Source organism: Engraulis encrasicolus, chromosome 19 (assembly GCF_034702125.1).
Source record: "Engraulis encrasicolus isolate BLACKSEA-1 chromosome 19, IST_EnEncr_1.0, whole genome shotgun sequence".
NCBI lineage: Eukaryota > Metazoa > Chordata > Actinopteri > Clupeiformes > Engraulidae > Engraulis > Engraulis encrasicolus.
Genome location: NC_085875.1, coordinates 17,391,989 through 17,410,964, shown reverse-complemented (window position 1 = coordinate 17,410,964; position 18,976 = coordinate 17,391,989). Strand labels below are relative to the sequence as shown.

General features: G+C 44.5%; 1 protein-coding gene across 1 annotated transcript in view; it reads right to left on the bottom strand.

Moving 5' to 3' along the window:
* Positions 1 to 18,976, bottom strand: part of sptbn5 (spectrin, beta, non-erythrocytic 5) — a 111,355-nt gene that overhangs the window by 23,074 nt on the left and 69,305 nt on the right. The window contains exons 37-52 of the mRNA XM_063184122.1: positions 18,287 to 18,478; positions 17,708 to 17,863; positions 15,673 to 15,864; positions 15,018 to 15,113; positions 13,548 to 13,666; positions 12,945 to 13,059; positions 12,353 to 12,466; positions 10,603 to 10,724; positions 9,931 to 10,093; positions 9,379 to 9,567; positions 8,823 to 8,900; positions 7,070 to 7,242; positions 6,651 to 6,741; positions 2,479 to 2,625; positions 1,454 to 1,591; positions 89 to 345 (exon numbers count right to left, since the gene is read on the bottom strand). Coding sequence (XP_063040192.1) covers positions 89 to 345; positions 1,454 to 1,591; positions 2,479 to 2,625; positions 6,651 to 6,741; positions 7,070 to 7,242; positions 8,823 to 8,900; positions 9,379 to 9,567; positions 9,931 to 10,093; positions 10,603 to 10,724; positions 12,353 to 12,466; positions 12,945 to 13,059; positions 13,548 to 13,666; positions 15,018 to 15,113; positions 15,673 to 15,864; positions 17,708 to 17,863; positions 18,287 to 18,478 — 2,342 coding nt within the window. The remainder of the gene's footprint in view (positions 1 to 88; positions 346 to 1,453; positions 1,592 to 2,478; positions 2,626 to 6,650; positions 6,742 to 7,069; positions 7,243 to 8,822; positions 8,901 to 9,378; positions 9,568 to 9,930; positions 10,094 to 10,602; positions 10,725 to 12,352; positions 12,467 to 12,944; positions 13,060 to 13,547; positions 13,667 to 15,017; positions 15,114 to 15,672; positions 15,865 to 17,707; positions 17,864 to 18,286; positions 18,479 to 18,976) is intronic.

Below are 18,976 nucleotides of genomic sequence, written 5' to 3'. Positions count from 1 at the left end.
ACATTCGTCTCTGCCTATACATGTCAGCATTCTTGTATATTATATACTCATGATAGTAAAAATGGAGAACCTCTACTGCAATCGCTACCTGTTGATCGTTTTCGCCACCCTCTTCTGGATCTCCTTGGCCATGAAGTTGCCCTGGTTGCAGAGGTTCTTGGCGGTGTTGACCAGGGTCTTGAAGCGCTCGCGGTGGCCATCCACCACCTCCTCCAGGTCCTGCAGGGCCTTCATCAGCCGGCCCACCGACGACAGGTCCACACCGCAGTCCTTACTCGACACCTCCTTCTCCACGGTGCCCAGCCACTCGTCCAAGTCGTCCACCGAGCGCTGGAATTGCAGAGCCTGTAGAGGGGTGAAGGGTCAAGCAAGATCAAGGGGTGAAGGGTGATGGTTGGGGAATGGCACGCTCGTAATGGAGTACAAGATTCATCTCTGTGTTCTGTGTTGTTACGTCCGTTTAAAGTTAATATTTACGGCACACTGCCTTTATTCTGTAACTGCAGAGTGAAAAGTACTGCCTCAGTCAATCGAACTAACTCAAGAAGTTGAACTCAAGATGACATACAAGGATAAAGTGAAGAGTGATGGTGGTTGAGAGCAGCTCATTGGTCAGTGGGTGAAGGGTTGGAGTCATTCTTTGTCTGTGACGTGACGCTCAACGATATCATTGTGCTCGTTTACATTACAACATTTCTCATAATCCGATAACTGCAATAAATCGATTACTATAAACAGTTTATTCAGTTTACATGAGCACTTGAATAAACCAGTTACTCCAAAAACCTGATCATAAACGATGTATTGATGTGCATATAAACAGGCTCAATGATTTTTTCATTCAATATCTTGCAAATGAGAGAATGTCATTTGAAGTATATTTCTACAATTGAAGTGAATGGGGGAATGCACCCCAAAAGTTGCTTTGGGCTGGTTAATGGCAGGGAAGCTTTATTGTTTTCTCCACAGAGGCGGGGGTGACACCGAAACAAGAGGGCAGAGGCCACTGGAAAGACAGCAGAACTTGAAAAGTGAACAGTGCGGTGGAGGAGGTGAAAAGTGGAAGAAAAGGGGATAAAAATCAAGAGAGGGATGAAGGATGGAACTAAAAGGGGAGGAAGAGTGAGCATAACGGGAGGAAGGGCGTAACGGATGGACCTGAGCAAGGGGTCAGGATTAAATCGGCCAGCTTTAGCTGATTAGCAAGGCACTTCAACAGTGCCATTTCCCCATTTACTTATTTTCCATTTTCATTTCATCATGGAAGTGGAGGTGCAGTGAAACTGCATTGCTTAAGAACCTCGACACACAAGTAGGTATTTTGTGAATCCGTTTTGGTATCGCTTATCATATGTATCATCACTGTTCAATGTTCTGAGACTAGGTCACAACAGACACAGATGTCCATACTAAAGCCAACTGTAATAAAAGTTAATGGAATCAAAGGGCTCACCTGGTAGGCCTGCTGTAATCGTGTCTTCTTGACTTTGCAGTTGTCCAGCAGCTGTTTCCAGCTCTCCTCCAGGTCCCTCAGTCTGGGCTTGATCTTCTCCTCAGCTGGGTGGCCTGCTGAAAGCATTTTCTGCCCATCCTGCGATTTGCAAAGTACCATTTATAATTATGCCATTGATGTGTTGGCACCAAAGCCTTTCATTTACATATCATTAGAGACAAGCAGTTACAAAGGCAATTGTGCTGTGAAATGCATACTCAAACAGAAAAATGCACAATTTCACTAACACCTGTATTTAAGCTGAAGGATCTTATCAAATTATTGGTCTGAGTCAAAGACGACAAAGAAAATGCTTATTGCTTCTGAGTATGTGTTTATTGTCTACTTCTCAACAACCACAGGTTGCCCAGCTGTCTCCAGCCCAGAGGAGGAAAAACTGTGCAGAAAGAGTAAAACAAAGTCCTGCTTACATTTCCCTCCTGGCAGGTGATTTCACCAATTAGCTTATTAATCAGTCATCAATCACACGACTTCACTGGCATTTTGGAGGATGGGACAGGAAGTTGAATATTTTTCAGCATTTTTCATTGGGAATTACAGTATGTGCATTTAACAAACTGTTTTCAACTTCGGGTGTTCCGATTCATGTACAACTTCTAAAATTGAGGCTTTACACATGTCAACAGGAAAACTTTATATTAGGATCAACTGGTTCATTTACACAAGCAGGTAATTGGAGTGCATGTGACTTGTGTCATGTGACCAACCTGATTGTTTTAAAAAGTGGCATACATGTGACCTGCTCTTGATACGCCCTGAAGAAGGCCATAAGGGCCGAAACACGTAGGCATTGTAGCCAAATAAAAAAGTAAAAAAAATTGCAACCTTGAGTGCCTCAGCATCTGTCTTCCTGGAACTGGTTCATTTAATTGGTTGGAGCAAAAAAAAAAAACATGGCAGATTTTTCTTTCTGAACCCAGGTTTTTGCACCTCTGCCCCAGCCTGCTGAGGCCATGTAAGCCTACCTGGGTCAGGGTCTCCACCTGCCGCTGGTTGGCCAGGATCTCAGCCTCAGAGCTCTGGTGTTTCAGCAGCTTGGCCTGCAGGTTGATGAGGTCCCTCCAGTTCTCATCCAGTGCAATGGCGTTCTTCTCGTTGAGCCAAGTACACAGCTATGGGGCAGAGGACAGGTGTGGTAGGCAACCATAACACAACAGGCTTCTTTGGGAGCATAAGGAAAAAGGAACTCAATATTGCCAGTACTGTTGAGAAACACTGTATAGAGTTAACAGTGGTGGTTTCAAATTTAGCACGGCCACCAGTCACACATTCAGTTTATCACACACAATTTGCATAAAAGGTATAGCAGCTAAGTGCATTCAGATTACCGTAATCAGTCAAATACATGGTACTATAATCAACATAACATTTAAGTTAAGAGAATCCATTGTTGTACTTGTAAATCAAACAGTCTTAAAATACAAGCTAACCTGACCAGCCGATATCAATCCAATGTCCCACAGCTCTACATACTGTATGTTCCCACAGTCTTATTCTCTCAGGATCTTTCTAATTTCAACATTTTCACAAAAAAGACAGGCTAGGGTAGGGAAATGGGTTGTTGTGGGCACACCTTGTATTGCTACAGCATTCTTTCGTTACAGGATTTTGAACCGCCCAAGTGGAACAGGTATGGCATTAGGCCTGTCACGATAACAAATTTTGCCGGACGATAAGAAAATATTGTCGATAATCGATAATATTGTCTCTCTCGCCATTTTCAAACAATATAATGTGCAATAAAAAACACTGCTATGCAAGGTGCGGCCTCCTTCTTGAAACATTGAATGTAACATTTGGGCCAGCAGACTCAGAGGTTTAAATAATTAAGATTGACGCCTGCTCCAAGAAGAAATGTGTCAAACAATATAATGACGTAAAAATGCAATAAAAATGTGACTACACCCCTTCACATTTTTAAAGCATCACGGCGGGGGATATATATATGTTTTTAAATACATCCTCATGGAGCATAATAGACTCTAAATAGGCTTTTTTTGTATTTATTATTAAGGTAAGTTATATAGTCTTTCTTTAACATTTTCTGTTATTTATCTTTCTCAAGCACACTGAATGGCTTATAGGCCTATCCATGGTGTGATGTAAAATAACCTACTGGTGGGGTATTGTTAATTCACAAATTAGGCTATTACTTAGACAGCTTATTTCAAACAAATGCACGTTGTTACTGGCTAATTGTCAGTCAAAACCCAAATCAGCCCTGTTGAAGGCATTTCAACATCAGCAAAAAGCAAAAGAGCATGAACAGATGCACAAGTTCCAGCTCTCTCTCTCTCTCTCTCTCTCTCTCTCTCTCTCTCTCTCTCTCTCTCTCTCTCTCTCTCTCTCTCTCTCTCTGATACCCTCGACTGGAAGAAGTTGCAATTCTGCGCACTTTAAAGTCCTTTATGAACGCCCATACATTGATTCTTATGAGTTATGAGTCGCCACGCCTCTGTTTCCCCTGCAGCGCGCTCAACCGTTCACATTCTCCTGACAGATTTAAATCCACAAATCTTATCTTCATGATTTGCTTGCGGACTGCCTACTCATATTGTTAGGTCTAAATAAACAAGAAATATAGCGAAAATCACAAAAAGAACAGACAACGAACGTCGGGGTAGGAGGCGCATTGAAATAATAGTGGAAACTCGGCGAGGTTTAAAATAACAGGAGCAAGTTTGTCGCGACGGCACCACTATTTCATGTTTGCACAAACACGTCTTCGTCGTGGATATTGGGTTGCTGCGCATGTTTCAAAATGAACATTTGCCTCCGTGTTGGAGCTGTTCATTCCCCTCTCTGAGGAACGTTGCAGATGCGCTGACCGAGACTGGAAGAATATTGCGCTCCTAGTCTCTAGCGCTGATTCTTTGTCGAGGCTTATAAGCGACGCGCGGGAACACCAGCGTTCTATTTCAAAGACGCAAGTAGCCAGATCAATGCACTTTTTTCCAACCAGAACTGCACTGAAACTTAAAATTACACCAACATTTAAGCGCCATTGCGCTGCGTTGGCCTGTAACGCGCCATCAGTAGTCTTATGGCTACGGTAGAGAAAGGGAGAGAGGGAAAACAAAACATCACGCAAATTTAAACTTATCATACTTATCGGGGCCAGAAAAGTGATCGTTCTTGTAAAAAGTTATCGTCCGATTTATTGACTTATCGTATATCGTGACAGGCTTATTTGGCATACCTCCCCAGCGCAAGGTTTGTTACTTTTCCGGAGATAAGACTTAAATACATGGGATTCCCGTTTGTAAACAATCCCTAGTTGCACACCCCTGGCTATGCACTATTCATACTCTGATTGTTGGAAACTGATGTCACTCAAAAAATGCAGTCACATGGTTGGCTGCTTAGCATCTTGCCCCTGGCCTCCTCACAGCGCCAATGTTTGTCAACTGGAAGCCTACAGTGCCCTCCATAATTATTGGCACCCCTGGTTAAGATGAGTTAAAAGCCTTAAAATAAATTCAGTGTTTATTGCAGAAGAATACTGTCACACTGAAAATTTTAGGAAAATGTAGCCTTCAACTCAAATGAATTGTAGGAAAATAAAAAAAATCCCTGACTAAAAAATAATTATTTTTCATTAAATCACCTGTTCCACAATTATTGGCACCCTTAACAATTCCCAGGAAATAAATATAATTGAAGCATTTCTGTCATTTCTACAGTAGTTTACAAAGTTTACCAGAGTATGTAGGAACATTTAATTAGTAATTCATCACTTCCTGTTTCCCTGGGGTATAACTATGACGTGACACCGAGGCCATTTCTCTTATCCACTCTTAAACATGGGAAAGACAAAGGAACACAGCATACAAGTGAGGCAGATGTGCGTCGACCTTCACAGGTCAGGCAGAGGCTACAAGACGATTGCCACTCAACTGCAGCTGCCCATATCTACTGTGAGAGGAATAATTAAGAAGTTCAAAACAACTGGAACAGTGGTAAACAAGCCTGGACGAGGACCCAAGTTTATTTTGCCACCACGCACAGTGAGGAGGATGGTAAGAGAAATCAAAATATCTCCAAAGCTCACTGTTACAGAATTACAACAAATGGTAGCATCCTGGGGTCACAAAGTCTCCAAATCAACCATCAGGCGCTGTCTACACGCCAACAAGCTGTTTGGGAGGCATGCACGGAGAGAAAACCTTTCCTCACTCACAGTCATAAACGCAAACGTCTGGAGTTCGCCCAGCGGTATTGGGGCTTCAACTGGGACCGTGTGCTTTGGTCAGATGAGACCAAGATTGAGCTTTTTGGCAACAAACACTCTAAGTGGGTCTGGCGTGCCACGAAAGATGCGCATGCTGAAAAGCACCTCATACCCACTGTGAAGTATGGGGGTGGGTCAGTGATGCTGTGGGGCTGTTTCGCTTCCAAAGGCCCTGGGAAGCTTGTTAGGGTGCATGGCATCATGAATGCTTTGAAATACCAGGACATTTTAAATCAAAATCTGTTGCCCTCTGCCAAAAAAGCTGAAGATGGGTCGTCACTGGGTCTTTCAGCAAGACAATGACCCTAAACATATGGCCAAATCTACACAGAAATGGTTAACCAGACACAAAATCAAGCTCCTCCCATGGCCATCTCAGTCCCCAGACCTCAACCCCATTGAGAACCTGTGGGGTGAGCTGAAGAGGAGAGTACAGAGGAGAGGACCCAGGTCTCTGGATGATTTAGAGAGATTCTGCAAAGAGGAATGGCTGAAGATCCCTCTTTCTGTCTTTTCCCATCTTGTGAAACATTATAGGAGAAGATTAGGTGCTGTTTTGTTGGCAAAAGGGGGTTGTACAAAATATTAACAACAGGGGTGCTAATAATTGTGACACACATTATTTGATGTCAAATAATTATTTCTTTATGTGGGATTTTTTCCCCACTGAATAAATGCACTTGTATTGAAGGTTGGATTTTTCTCTTTTTTTTCCATTAAGGTCCCATATTATTTAGAGAAAAATAATAATAATTGGAAGCTAAAAAACACATCTCAACCAGGGGTGCCAATAATAATGGAGGGCACTGTATGTATAGTGATCAGGGAGAGACGATAGAGCTGTGGGAACAGACAGTATGTGCACAGCACTCCCAATCGACCTGTGCTAGCACGAGTCCATCATACCTCATAGGTGCCCCCCAGGAACCTGTGGAGCAGCAGAGACTCCTCCAGTGCTTGGTGCCGTGCTTTACTGCTCTCCAGCAGCTTCTCCTTCCTGTAAAGAGTGGACACACGGGTTAGCACCTATGACACTGTCTAGCCTGCACCTATGGCACTGCTCAGGCTGTCTGACAGCAGACTTCCCAAATAGGCTTACTGCATCCCACTAATGCAAATCCAATACAGTAGCTTTTCCTAAAATGTACACTATAATACAATGACGTGTTCATGTTTTGTTACAATGACTTGTGTAATGTTTGCACACAGAGCAAATATATTATTTAGATTTTTTGGAAATTACTTCAATGCCCACTTAGGTTACTATCACCAGCCACAGTTTAAGAGTCACTGCAATAGAATGTAGCTGTAGACGGCCATTTGACCTGAGCTGCAGGGCGGCGCTCTTGGTGCGGATGGTGGCAGCGTCGTAGTGCTGCTGCTGCTGCAGCTGCTTGGAGAGACGCTGCACGGCCTCCACCTGCTCCTGCTCCGCCTCCAGGGTCTGCTCCAGCAGGGCGTGCTGACGCTGCAACTCCTCCACCTCCAGCTGAGAGCCCTGAGCAATGGAAATGTACAGCAAGAAGCAAAAACACACAGTTGGTACGTTTACATGAGGCATTTAAATCCGATTTAACTCACTTTAAATCTCATTAAAACTTAATTCCACTTTAAAAACATCATGTAAACACTTACCGAACAGGATTTAAGTTTATTCCGATTTAAACTTAAGTCCGATTAAAGTGGGTGGTTTATTCCTCTTTTAAATCCGATTAAACGCGTTCCTCTGTCATGTAACCTTTTAATCAGAATTACAATAAATCCGGTCGTTCCACGCATGCTCGTTGACCACACGATGGCGCCAAGAGCCCGTGCCATAGAGGTAGAAAATAACACTAGAGAGGACCCCGCCCCCCTTTTTACGGCAATCTGTAGCGGCCATTATCTGGAGGTAGATCAGAGAAATGGAAATTAACGGAGAACGAGGCTCACCTCTGTCAAAAATGGCTTAATCATGTGAAAATGCCCATCAACACACTATACAAGGACAATAGTTGAAGTGTGTTGCTAACTATGTTCATAAAATATATTATTTGATTTTTAAATGTATTTTATCGACTCCTATGATTTAAGTAGATATTTAGCCTGACATTTCAAATCTGGTCTTTGATTAAAGTGTTACTTCATATTTACACAGTTTTAGTTAATTTCTTGACAGGGGTGGGCGTGTTCTCCATTGACTTGCATTGCCTGAAAGTACCTACACTACCTACGGAAGTTGGGAAGCTCACGCTGCCATTTCCCAGTGCTGTCGCAAATTGCTGTGTCCTCTCTAGTGTTATTTTCTACCTCTATGGCCCGTGGTCTTTGTCAGTGAGAAAAAGATGGCGGCACTTCCTGCTGATTTTCACATGAAAGTTTTGCTTAATTTAAAGTCCCTAAGCGACTATAAATGTTGTGGCTTCCATATATTGATGTAAAAGTGCCCCACGAAGTAATTAAGCACAACAAAGTTACTCCACATCACCCTTTCACCAGTTCGTTTTTCTAAGATAGGAGGGTGCTAACTAGCATTTGAAAGAACCAGACCCAAAGGGGATTTTACCAGCCTTGAGTCCACTGAGGGAATTCATTTTCGGGCTGAACATTAGCTTGTGTCCCAGTAGTTCCCCGGAGGTTTGGCGACCACGCCCCCACGCCTTATTTGGCTCACTCAGCACGTGCGTCCTCAGTCCAATCGCAATGCTTTATTTTCCCCAGACGTTTAATCGCATTTAAGTGAAATTGCCATGTATACACGTCGCAAAATAACTCTTAATCCGATCTACTTAAATCCGATCTATTAGATCCGATTCAAAAACATCATGTACACGTAGCAAATGTAGATCCAAACATACCGAGTGCAGCAGTAATGCCAATGATGTAGGTAAATATCGTGACTGTTTTTATTTATTTACAGGGTTGATATTTGTATGTGATTACACTCAAAGCTAAGTCCTATAATTTCAGGATTTAGGCTAAATGGCAAATGCATGGACACTCAAAAACATTCAGTCAACAAGCATGAGTCAGCCTCAATACAGTAGTTTGCATGCAAATGTGGACTCAGTGACAAAAAAAACAGTGTGGCATGCTTACCCCTAGGTCCTCATTGGCTAGGAAGGCCTCCTTATTGCTGAGCCAGCTCTCACTCTGCTCCACGTAGCCCAGGAAGACCTGAGAAGAAGGTCAGAGCAGCTTTATTTAACAGCACCCCGCAGCCAAATGAGTCCTCTTTAAATACACACAGTCAGCACTATTCAGGACGCGGGAACCCACTGCTCCCAATGGGCAGGGTGACACTTTGGGTGGCAGCATTCCATTATCGACGTAGGAATGGATGAAGGCATCAGGTTCAGTACATCTCTTTGATTACTCTGCTGAATGTGAGGATATGATATATTCTACGTAAATGCAGTCTATTTCATTATATTACAATCATCTGTTTCATTTACTTGGGGGTGCGGTACGGCCTGATCAAGACCTAGCAAGTCGGCCTACAAGTCCCTCAAATGAATGGCCCTGTTCACAAAAATGACACTGATACAGCCCATTTCAATCATCAATCAATCAATCAATCAATTAATTAATGAAATGTTACTTTGAAAACACATTTATCTCATCCGCACAAATGGCTGTAAGTGTGGGTAAGTACCTGTAACTGAAGGGCTTGCTCCAGAAGGCATCTGCGGTCGGTCCAGACGTTGGTGAGGCCTCTCTTGGCCTTCTCCAGGGTGTCCAGGGCTTCATTGATCTCCTCAGATGATCCGTGGCCAGCCTTCACCAGCCGCTGCCCAAAGCTCCGCACCGAGTCAATACGATCAGCTCGGGCATCGATCTCCGTCTGCAAAGATTAGCGTGATAAAAATGGTTAAGAGACATGCCTACTATCACCAATAGATACTGTATTTTCCAAGGGGGGATCTGAACATGTGCTTAAATGTGTGTAAACTGAGCATCTGAAAATAAACTGTTGATAATATTGGATGGAAATGTGCTCGAAATCATTTCAGGCGAGCAGGCCTTTCCTACATGGTGCCGTTTGTTGACATGAACAGTCTGTAATGGTTTTCTTCCGATAGTAGCAGTGTTTAATCCCGGTGGGATTTGTAAAATATATTTGCTGAATTAAAATAATTGCTATATAAAGGCACCCAGCTAGACAGTGTATCCTATACTGAAGTTGCTTAAAACAAGTTTCAGTCACCTTCCAGTCGTTGTGCTCAGAGATCATGCTCTCGGCCTCCGCCTTGGTCTTGGGCAGCCCCTTCTGGTCCATCTCGGAGGTGTTCTTCAGCGTCACGTCCAGCAGGAGGCGATAGTTGGCCTTGAAGAGCTGCAGCTCATGGGCATCATGTAGACGCTCCTTTCTGTAACACACCAAACACCAAACAAATAGGATAATACAGTAGAATAGATCAAATTTGTCCCAACATATCTCTGAACCAGCCAGTCTTATACTGTAGTCACGATTATTGATTAAATCAGCTGTGTCAAGTTAGAAGGAATACATGGCACTCTTTTAAAGCTTTATGGCAAAGTATGCCAAGGCTGTACCGTCCAAACAAGAGAAGGAAAAGGTCTGCATATCGTTGCTGCTCCCAGTTTATTATACACGTTTTGATCAGTCTGGCTCTCTTCAGGACCTGACGAAGACGTTTGTACGAAACGTTGTGTTTAATAAACTGGGAGCAGCAACAGTGTGCAGATCTTTCTTCTTTTGTTTGATCGCGTTCAGTCCAGCAACCGTTTCACCTGGATGTGCGCAAACTCCAAACGCTATGAGGCTGCACAGTTCATCATGGTGTGCCGCATCCTGAAAGGAACATATTGTTTGTCTTTAGTATGGCCTTCAGATATCCTGTAAGTCTGTATGTACCTGTGTTTGACCTCCTTGTCCAGGTTCTGCAGTGTGGTGGACACCTCCTTCTGCTTCTGCTTCAGTTTATCAGTCAGGTCTGACTCGCTCTTCAGGTGCCCCTTGGTCTCTTGCTTCAACTCCTACATGAGACACATGACCTATGACCTTGACTGTAAACCCCCTGGTCTTCTCAGTAGAGCTGCAACCACTCATCAATTTAACAAATGAATAAAAGCCAAAAATATATATTTCTTTTAAAATTGATTTGGGGCAGATTTGTTCAATATTCTGGTTGTGTTCTTGATGAACATGATCTTTTAAAATTGAAACGGTTCTTTACACGTGTTTGTGTGTGTGTGTGTGTGTGTGTCAGAGCATGGCAACCCGACCGAAGCCCGACGGGCCGGGTCGGAACCCGACGGGCCGGGCCGGACTCGGACAAAAAAAATAGAATATCTGTCGGACTCGGGTCGGGCTCGGGCTTGAAGCAAACAGACATTGTGAAAATTGTAAGCAATCAGAGGAAACGTTTCAGTTCATGCAAACGGCAGTTTTATGATTAAAAAAATAAGTAATTGAATATGCATAAATGAAAATGTTGGTAGGCTACTCGTGCGAGTGATTATTATTGGCTGTATGCACGCGCCAGTTACCAGTGGCAACATGGACGCTCACTCCCAGTCAGCCGAGCAGGAATGCCGAGTCAACTTGCTTTCTTAATAAGCGCCAAATACAGTTGTCAGTGAACGCGTGGTCTTTTGTTGTAGGCCTAGTGTAGGCCATGTTTTAGCATGCCTTCGGTGCTGTCTTAAATGTTGAACATAAAATGACGAAGTTTGTCACGGCATTGCTCGCCAAGGATTACATTTCCAGCAAGGGGTAGCAAGGAGCATAATATGGATTAAAGAAGACGCACACGCTACGTGGAGTTGCCTAAGGTAGGGGCGAAGAGGTTTCCTGTTACTACTTTGTCCGCTGTGACATTTCATGTCCTTCACGTAGGTTCTTAATTCTTGTCACTTTTACTGTAGCCTACAGTTGTAACTATGCGCGTGCAACCTTTCCTGATTTTATATTGACCGCATGGACATCAGGGGAAATGACATTCTCTTGGAGGGCCGAACAGGCTACTGTTCTTCGGGGTGAACTTATAGCCCATCCTTCTTAACGACAAGGAGCGGCATCTTCACCGGCTCGCGGGGATTTATTTGCACTAAGTAGGCACAAGTAGGAAGCATAACTGAGCCTTAACAGTAACGTAACAAATGCGTCCATAGCCGCGCTGACTGCATCCAAACCGTATTCGTTAGTTTTCGCCTTTCTTATCCTCTCACGCCCCTCCCATGCATTTGATCACCGCACCCAACATCTCTGGTCTAACCGAAAGAAACATAAGGTGCGCTGTCACATGTATGCGTGTGTTTATACTTACTATGCGTGCGTAACTAAATTAGGCTACTGCAAATTGCCTCATCCTAGTTGCCTATCCTGGCTATTTATCACGTGCTATTTTGAGTATGAAGGAGGCCACATAGAAAATCTTGCTTGCGCACAGGTTCTGTTGTTATTACAGTGGTCTCGGGCTTCGGACGGGTTCGGACACAAACATTTTAATTAGTCTCGGGCTCGGGTCGGGGTTGATCACTTTTCTGTCGGCTGAGGGCCGGGCTCGGACAGAAAAAAACGGCCCGAGCCACGCTCTAGTGTGTGTGTGTGTGTCCATATCTGTACATACATACTGTATACGGTGTTATCCATATAAACTCACCGCTCCTCTCTCGCGGATCACCCCCACCTCCCGCTCGGTCTCCTCGTGTCGTCGGATCAGAGCCTCCACGCTCTCCACATCCAGGCCACAGTCCCCATCCTGCACCAGCAGAATCTGACCAACACAACACAAGGGGCATATCAAGGGCATAGCAGGCAGTGCATCAATAGAGATGGCATCACTTCCAAATGATACTAAAAAATAACAGAAAAATGAGGCGCATACAAGGCTGGTGTCAGAAACTACATACTTTATATTGTAGCCGAAAAGTAACAAAAGAAACCAGCGGGATAAAACTGGAACTACAGACGTTTCGGACCGAAAAGTTTGTGCACCAAACAGTAAACGGGTCAAAGTCAATGCGCAGGTGCCGACCCTTTTGAATTTCCTTCAATCAGCTCAAAGTGGCAAACCCGAAAATACGCATCACTGATCTCATGAATAACTGAATGCATACACACATATTGTACGTAGACACACATACGTATGCAAACACACCACCATTCAGCCACAAACTAATCTCACTCTCGTGCCCGCACACGCACACACGCACACACACACACGCACCCACACATACACAAAACACACTTACTTTCTCATTGGCTCTTTCGCGCACTTCCTCCAATTCCCTCATGAGTTTGTGCACTTCCAGGGCGGCCTCCAGTCTCTTCTTGTAGTTGCTCAGGTCACCATGGAAATTATTCCACCTTAAACACAGTGCAGTGATACAGTGAGTGTGTGCATAATGTGTGTGTGCGTGTGTGTGTGTGTGTGTGTGTGTGTGTGTGTGTGTGTGTGTGTGTGTGTGTGTGTGTGTGTGTGTGTGTGTGTGTGTGTGTGTGTGTGTATGTGGTACGTATGTCTATGTAGTGCTCCTGTACCACAAGACAAACCTGTGTGTGTGTGTGTGTGTGTGTGTGTGTGTGTGTGTGTGTGTGTGTGTGTGTGTGTGTGTGTGTGTGTGTATGTGTCTACAGTTCGTGTGTGTGTCTGTTACATTTGTCTATGCAGTTGTACTGGTCCTTGAGCTCTTGTGTGTGTGTGTGTGTGTGTGTGACGTATGCCCACGTAGTAGTACCGGTTGTTGAGCTCATGCAATGTGTGTGTGTGTGTGTGCGTGTGCGTGTGCGTGCGCGTGCGCGTGCGCGTTGCATGTGTGTGTGCCTGTATTACATATATGTCTATGTAGTAGTACCGGTCGTTGAGCTGCTGCTTCCTCTTCTTCACGGTGTCCACCTCGTCACAGTTCTGCCTCTCCAGGCGGGTGGCCAGGCTACTGATCTCCTTAATGTGACTGTCATCCATCGTCACCTCCTGCGGGGCGCTCACACAATGGCACGCAAAAGGTCAGTGAGGCCATTTAACATGGGCAATGAATATTTGACATATGAAAGATATCACCATCACAGATGATTAAGGGAAGAGGCACACTTATCGTTTGGAAGAAAGGACACACTTGCCATTGGTGAGAATAATTGTATTATTGTACAATAAAATGAAGCCATCGAACCTTGTGGGGAACTATAGGCTACCAGCTGTGAACCAGGACTGAATGTCTACTCAATATTCTGACACTGAGTCTATTGAATGTCATGAAACTGCACCCCGAAATTGTTTCAGGCTGAATGCCTCCTTTGAAAGAATATCAGTCATTTGTAACATATAAACCATAATCTTGTCATAGGCCTAGTGACCTGAACTTTTAACTTTTGGAGCAAAGCACCTTCTGTACAAACAGTGACAGAATTTGCCTTAGAGATGCACTTGGGGCCCGGCCGTGTCTCAAACGGGCATTGACTGGTACATCCGGGAACCGGGCTCGATTCCAGGCCGAGGTAATTTTCTGATCCTCCCCATCTCTCTCACACACGCTTCCTGTCATCGTTACACTGTCCCTTACACAATTTTCACACTGTCCCTTACACAATTTTCATGAAGAAAAGCGCTGGTTTTCTGATGGAACACACTATCATTCAAAATACTAAAACCAGTTGTCATACTATGTGTACTTCCTCATCACATTGGCAAGCTCCTTTCATATCTGTTTACAATCTGCAATCAACACATTGCATGTGGACACACATTGTATGTGATATTGATGAAAACATGATGGATGCAGTGAGAACAATTTTTTTTAGTTTTTGATCTCCAAAATATGTAATACAAGAGATCACTTTCATGTGGTTACCCAATATTTTAAAGTAAATTAGTGCAACTTTTTTCAATGTCAGAAAAATATGTAAAATATATATTTTTGTCACACAGCTGTGTGCTCCGAGTCTAAAAACAACAGTATTTCACAACAGGAAGATTCCCTCTTCAGTAAGTGGAACACCGAACGAAATAATGTCTACTGTGCGTCATGCTGAGTATAGTGTTTTACCATATGCACATTTGTGTTCAAATGGTTCATATGAGTGTGAATTAAAATGATGCTGTGTTTGTATTCTGAGAACAAAATTGCCTTTTTAGAAGAGAATACCTTGTTTTGAGACAAGGTGTTCATTTTCAGGAGAAGTGAGGGATTTTGCCTGTTGGGTGTGAATTTTTGGATTGGTGTGTAGGGTTTTCAGAATTCAAGACATCATTCCAGAAAAACCTTTGCCCTGCACCTTTTCCTGGGATGTGCACAATCTTCAGCTCCAAATGTATGCATGCCACTCACCCCAGTCCCTGTTCCTCTGAACTCATTAAGTTTCTTCAGCAGCTGAACTCCATGCTCATAGTCCTTGCCCACATCTCCCACCGTTATCATCACCTCCTGTCGCAGATGAACATGTGGATTTCACATCAATAAGAACACTTCACAGTAGATTGGGCAAATACTTACACATTTCCCAGTCATGCATACAGTATATTGGGCAAAGACTTTGACATTTCCCAGTCATGCATACACTGATGATTTGCAGACACACATACACCTACACACACACACACACAAACACATACACCCACGCACACGCGTGCACACACACGCATGCACACCCACGCACACACACACACCCACGCACATGCGCGCACACACGCTCACAGGGCGTAGCAGCAGATTGTGGGCCCTATGTACAATCAGCCCCCCCGCCCACACACACACCTCCACCCCGCAATATATCTACCTCAATCAGACACTGTGTGGCCCACCTATACATGAGGCCCTGGTAACTCAGCTACACTTTACCCCCTTTATGACACCCCTGCACACACGCACGCACGCACGCACGCACGCACGCACGCACACACACACACACACACACACACACACACACACACACACACACACACACACACACACACACACACTTCTACCCCCCACTCCTCCTCACCTTCTGCCTGATCCACATCTCCACCTGCTCCACCTTCTGCAGGAACTCCAGGAAGTCCCTCTTGTCCTCCAGCACCTTGCCCCTGGCCGCCACCGCCTGCTTCAGCGCCCCCCAGTGGTTGGTTAGGGCAGTGATGCTGGCCCGGATCTCCTTGGACTTGGGGTGATGCAGGGCGATCAGCTTGTTTCCATCCTACAGAGGGGAATGGAAGAGTGGAATTGGTGGAAGACAGGGCCCTAAATTATTTTTTTTCAACATCAGCCAAAATGGCTAGTAGATGTTAATCGTACTAACCAAAAACACACTCACTAAAGTGTCTAAGTGGCTAGCAGCCAAATAAAAATTTCACCAGCATTTGGCTGGTTGGCTGGTGTTAATTTACAGCCCTGGTGGAAGGAATTCAGTACAAAAGAGCACTTTTCAAAATACATGCATACATATTATGAGCATTTTATGCCTTTCATGAGGATAGAAAAGGCAAGATTATGCCAGGAAATAGGTGGGATGAGTCACTGCACCTCCTAAAAATCACACTTTAACACCAATGTCAGTCAAAGACAACTTGGATGCATATAGGCATTGGTGAATGCTTTTGCAAACCCAAAAAAAGGTAAATGCACAAAAGAATGCAAACCCTGGCAGAACAATACCCCCTTGGAGGATCTAAAATGATAATAAAAAGTGGTGCAAATGCAATAATCTGAAATTGTGCAGAAGATGATCATGTATAAACTTCTTTGTCCTTTCAAAACTCAGACTCCCTCCCTATGCAAAGCCCCTGTCCAGGTTCTGGTGACATCCCGTCACAAGTAGCCAAGGAAAAAAAACCAGGATAAATCACCGTACATTGGTTGACTAGATATGCTTCATATTTTGTTTAATTAAGGTGAACTATGTGAGCTTGATGAAGCAATAGCAAAACACAAAGTTTGCCCAAATAAAACAGGAAATCTAGTCGACCAGTTTATGTCAAAGGAGGAGTAAATTTACAGTCTACAGACTTTCTCAAGTCTATTACTTCGGTCTTTCTCACCCCTCGTCCCAATTGCTCTGCTGTCAAACCGCTCAGAACAGCTTTATTTGCAACCCCCTCGCCCCCGCCCCCTTTTATATCCCGATTGCAAACAGGAGATTAACCTCTGAAGCATGTTTTTGTAAAATACAGATTTTTTTTTTAAGCATATTAAAGTGTCATAGGTGGCATACAGTATCACCTCACAAAGGAGGCCACAGGTAACAATCAGAGTAACACAACTCAGTTCTGAAAAAAATTCTCACACCACACGATATCACATACAGCAGGGGAAAAAATCATGAAGAGGTCCCCTGACTGGAATTCCACTGGTGGGAAGCATACATCCGTTTTTCCCAGCATGGCCTGCCGTCCGTCCGCAAACTACCCCACTTAGCGTAAGCGGCTACAGTACAGTAGGGCTAAAACCCTACTGTAATGCTGGATGGCTTCCATTATCTTGTATGATCCCCTGAGACCCTCTATTCTTGGACTACGCAAGCAGGCCACCTTCCAGGCTAAACAATGAAGCCAATTACCGAACAGGCCTGCCAGGCCACTGGGTCATGTCCACACACACAAAAGACTGTGTGTGTGTGTGTGTGTGTGTGTGTGTGTGTGTGTGTGTGTGTGTGTGTGTGTGTGTGTGTGTGTGTGTGTGTGTGTGTGTGTGTGTGTGTGTGTGTGTGTGTGTGTGTGTGTGTGTGTGAGTGTGTGTCAGGAATGGAAGTAAGCACCACCTGCCAATGACGGGTAAATTTCAGGGGTGACTGGTAAATTGGGGGGGGGGGATCCAGTATATTCATCCACTTTGTCCAAAATCTTTGGCGATAGTAGACTGCAGCTACCTAGCTATGGTCAATGCTGACAGATTCGGGCAATGGCTGGGGTGCCAGGACAACACTTTCAACCACTCACTTCAGCACTGTGGGGAAACCCTAAATTTGACCTGGGGATGACATATCCCTTTAAGAGAGGTAGCCTAAATGGGGCAACAACAACCTCCCCACGTCTCTCTCTCACCTGTTTGACGGCCTCGATGATCTTACTGTGCGCGAGGATCTCGGCCTCAAACACCTGGTGCTTCTGCAGCATCTTCATCTTGGTCTGCAGGGTGCTCATGTCCAGCTTGGTGTCCTCCTGCATCTTCTGCATGCGCTCCGATACCCAATCCTCCGCCTACAGAAGGGACAGAAGAGGGAACAGTTGAGGCAAACAGCAAAGCATAATCTTCTTTTATTCATCCATCACATGCAGCCGGTGCAATAATAAACAAGATAAAATAATCCGAGTGCATAGCGTGTGCAAGATAAAATAATCTTGCATGAAGAAAAAAAAACAAAAAAGATTATGCTAATGCGACACACTCAGAGCAACTATTTATGGTTTGGTTTGGTTTGTCTCGGACAAAGTTAAAGGGGGCTGTAAGTAAAATAAGAACCACTGTACTATCCTTTCTGAATAATGGCAAAAGCCCTAAAAAGGCTGACTGACTGACTGACTGACTGACTGACTGACTGACTGACTGAATGAATGAATGAATGAATGAATGAATGAATGAATGAATGAATGAATGAATGAATGAATGAATGGCTAGGTGACCTCTGCGGCGTCGCGGCTGAAGATGCAGAGCAGGCGTGCCATGTTGAGGTCGTCTCCGCGCTTGAGGGCCAGCTCCTGGATGCGGCCCCTCCTCTCCTGCAGGGCCTGCAGCCTGTTGCTGATCCGCTTCAGCTTCTCACGCTTCAGGCTCGTGGCCTGCAGGCGCTCTGACAAGTCCTGCAGAGACACCATCTAAAGCAACACACATACACAGGCTTCAGTTCGTGCTGCAGACACCATAGCAACACACACAGGCTTCAGTTAGTCCTGCAGAGACGCCATCTATAGCAACACACACAGGCTTACGTTAGTCAGACACCATAGCATCACACACAAGCTTCAGATAGTAGCACTGCAGACACCATAGTAACACACACAGGCTTCAGTTAGCCCTGCAGAGCCACTATAGTAACACACACAAGCTTCAGTTAGTAGCACTGCAGACACCATAGCAACACACACAGGCTTCAGTTAGCCCTGCAGAGCCACCATCTATAGCAACACACACAAGCTTCAGTTAGTCCTGCAGAGCCACTATAGCAACAAACACAGGCTTCATTTAGTCCTCCAGACACCATAGTAACACACACAGGCTTCAGTTAGTAGCACTGCAGACACCATAGTAACACACACAAGCTTCAGTTAGTGCTGCAGAGCCACCATCTATAGTAACACACACAAGCTTCAGTT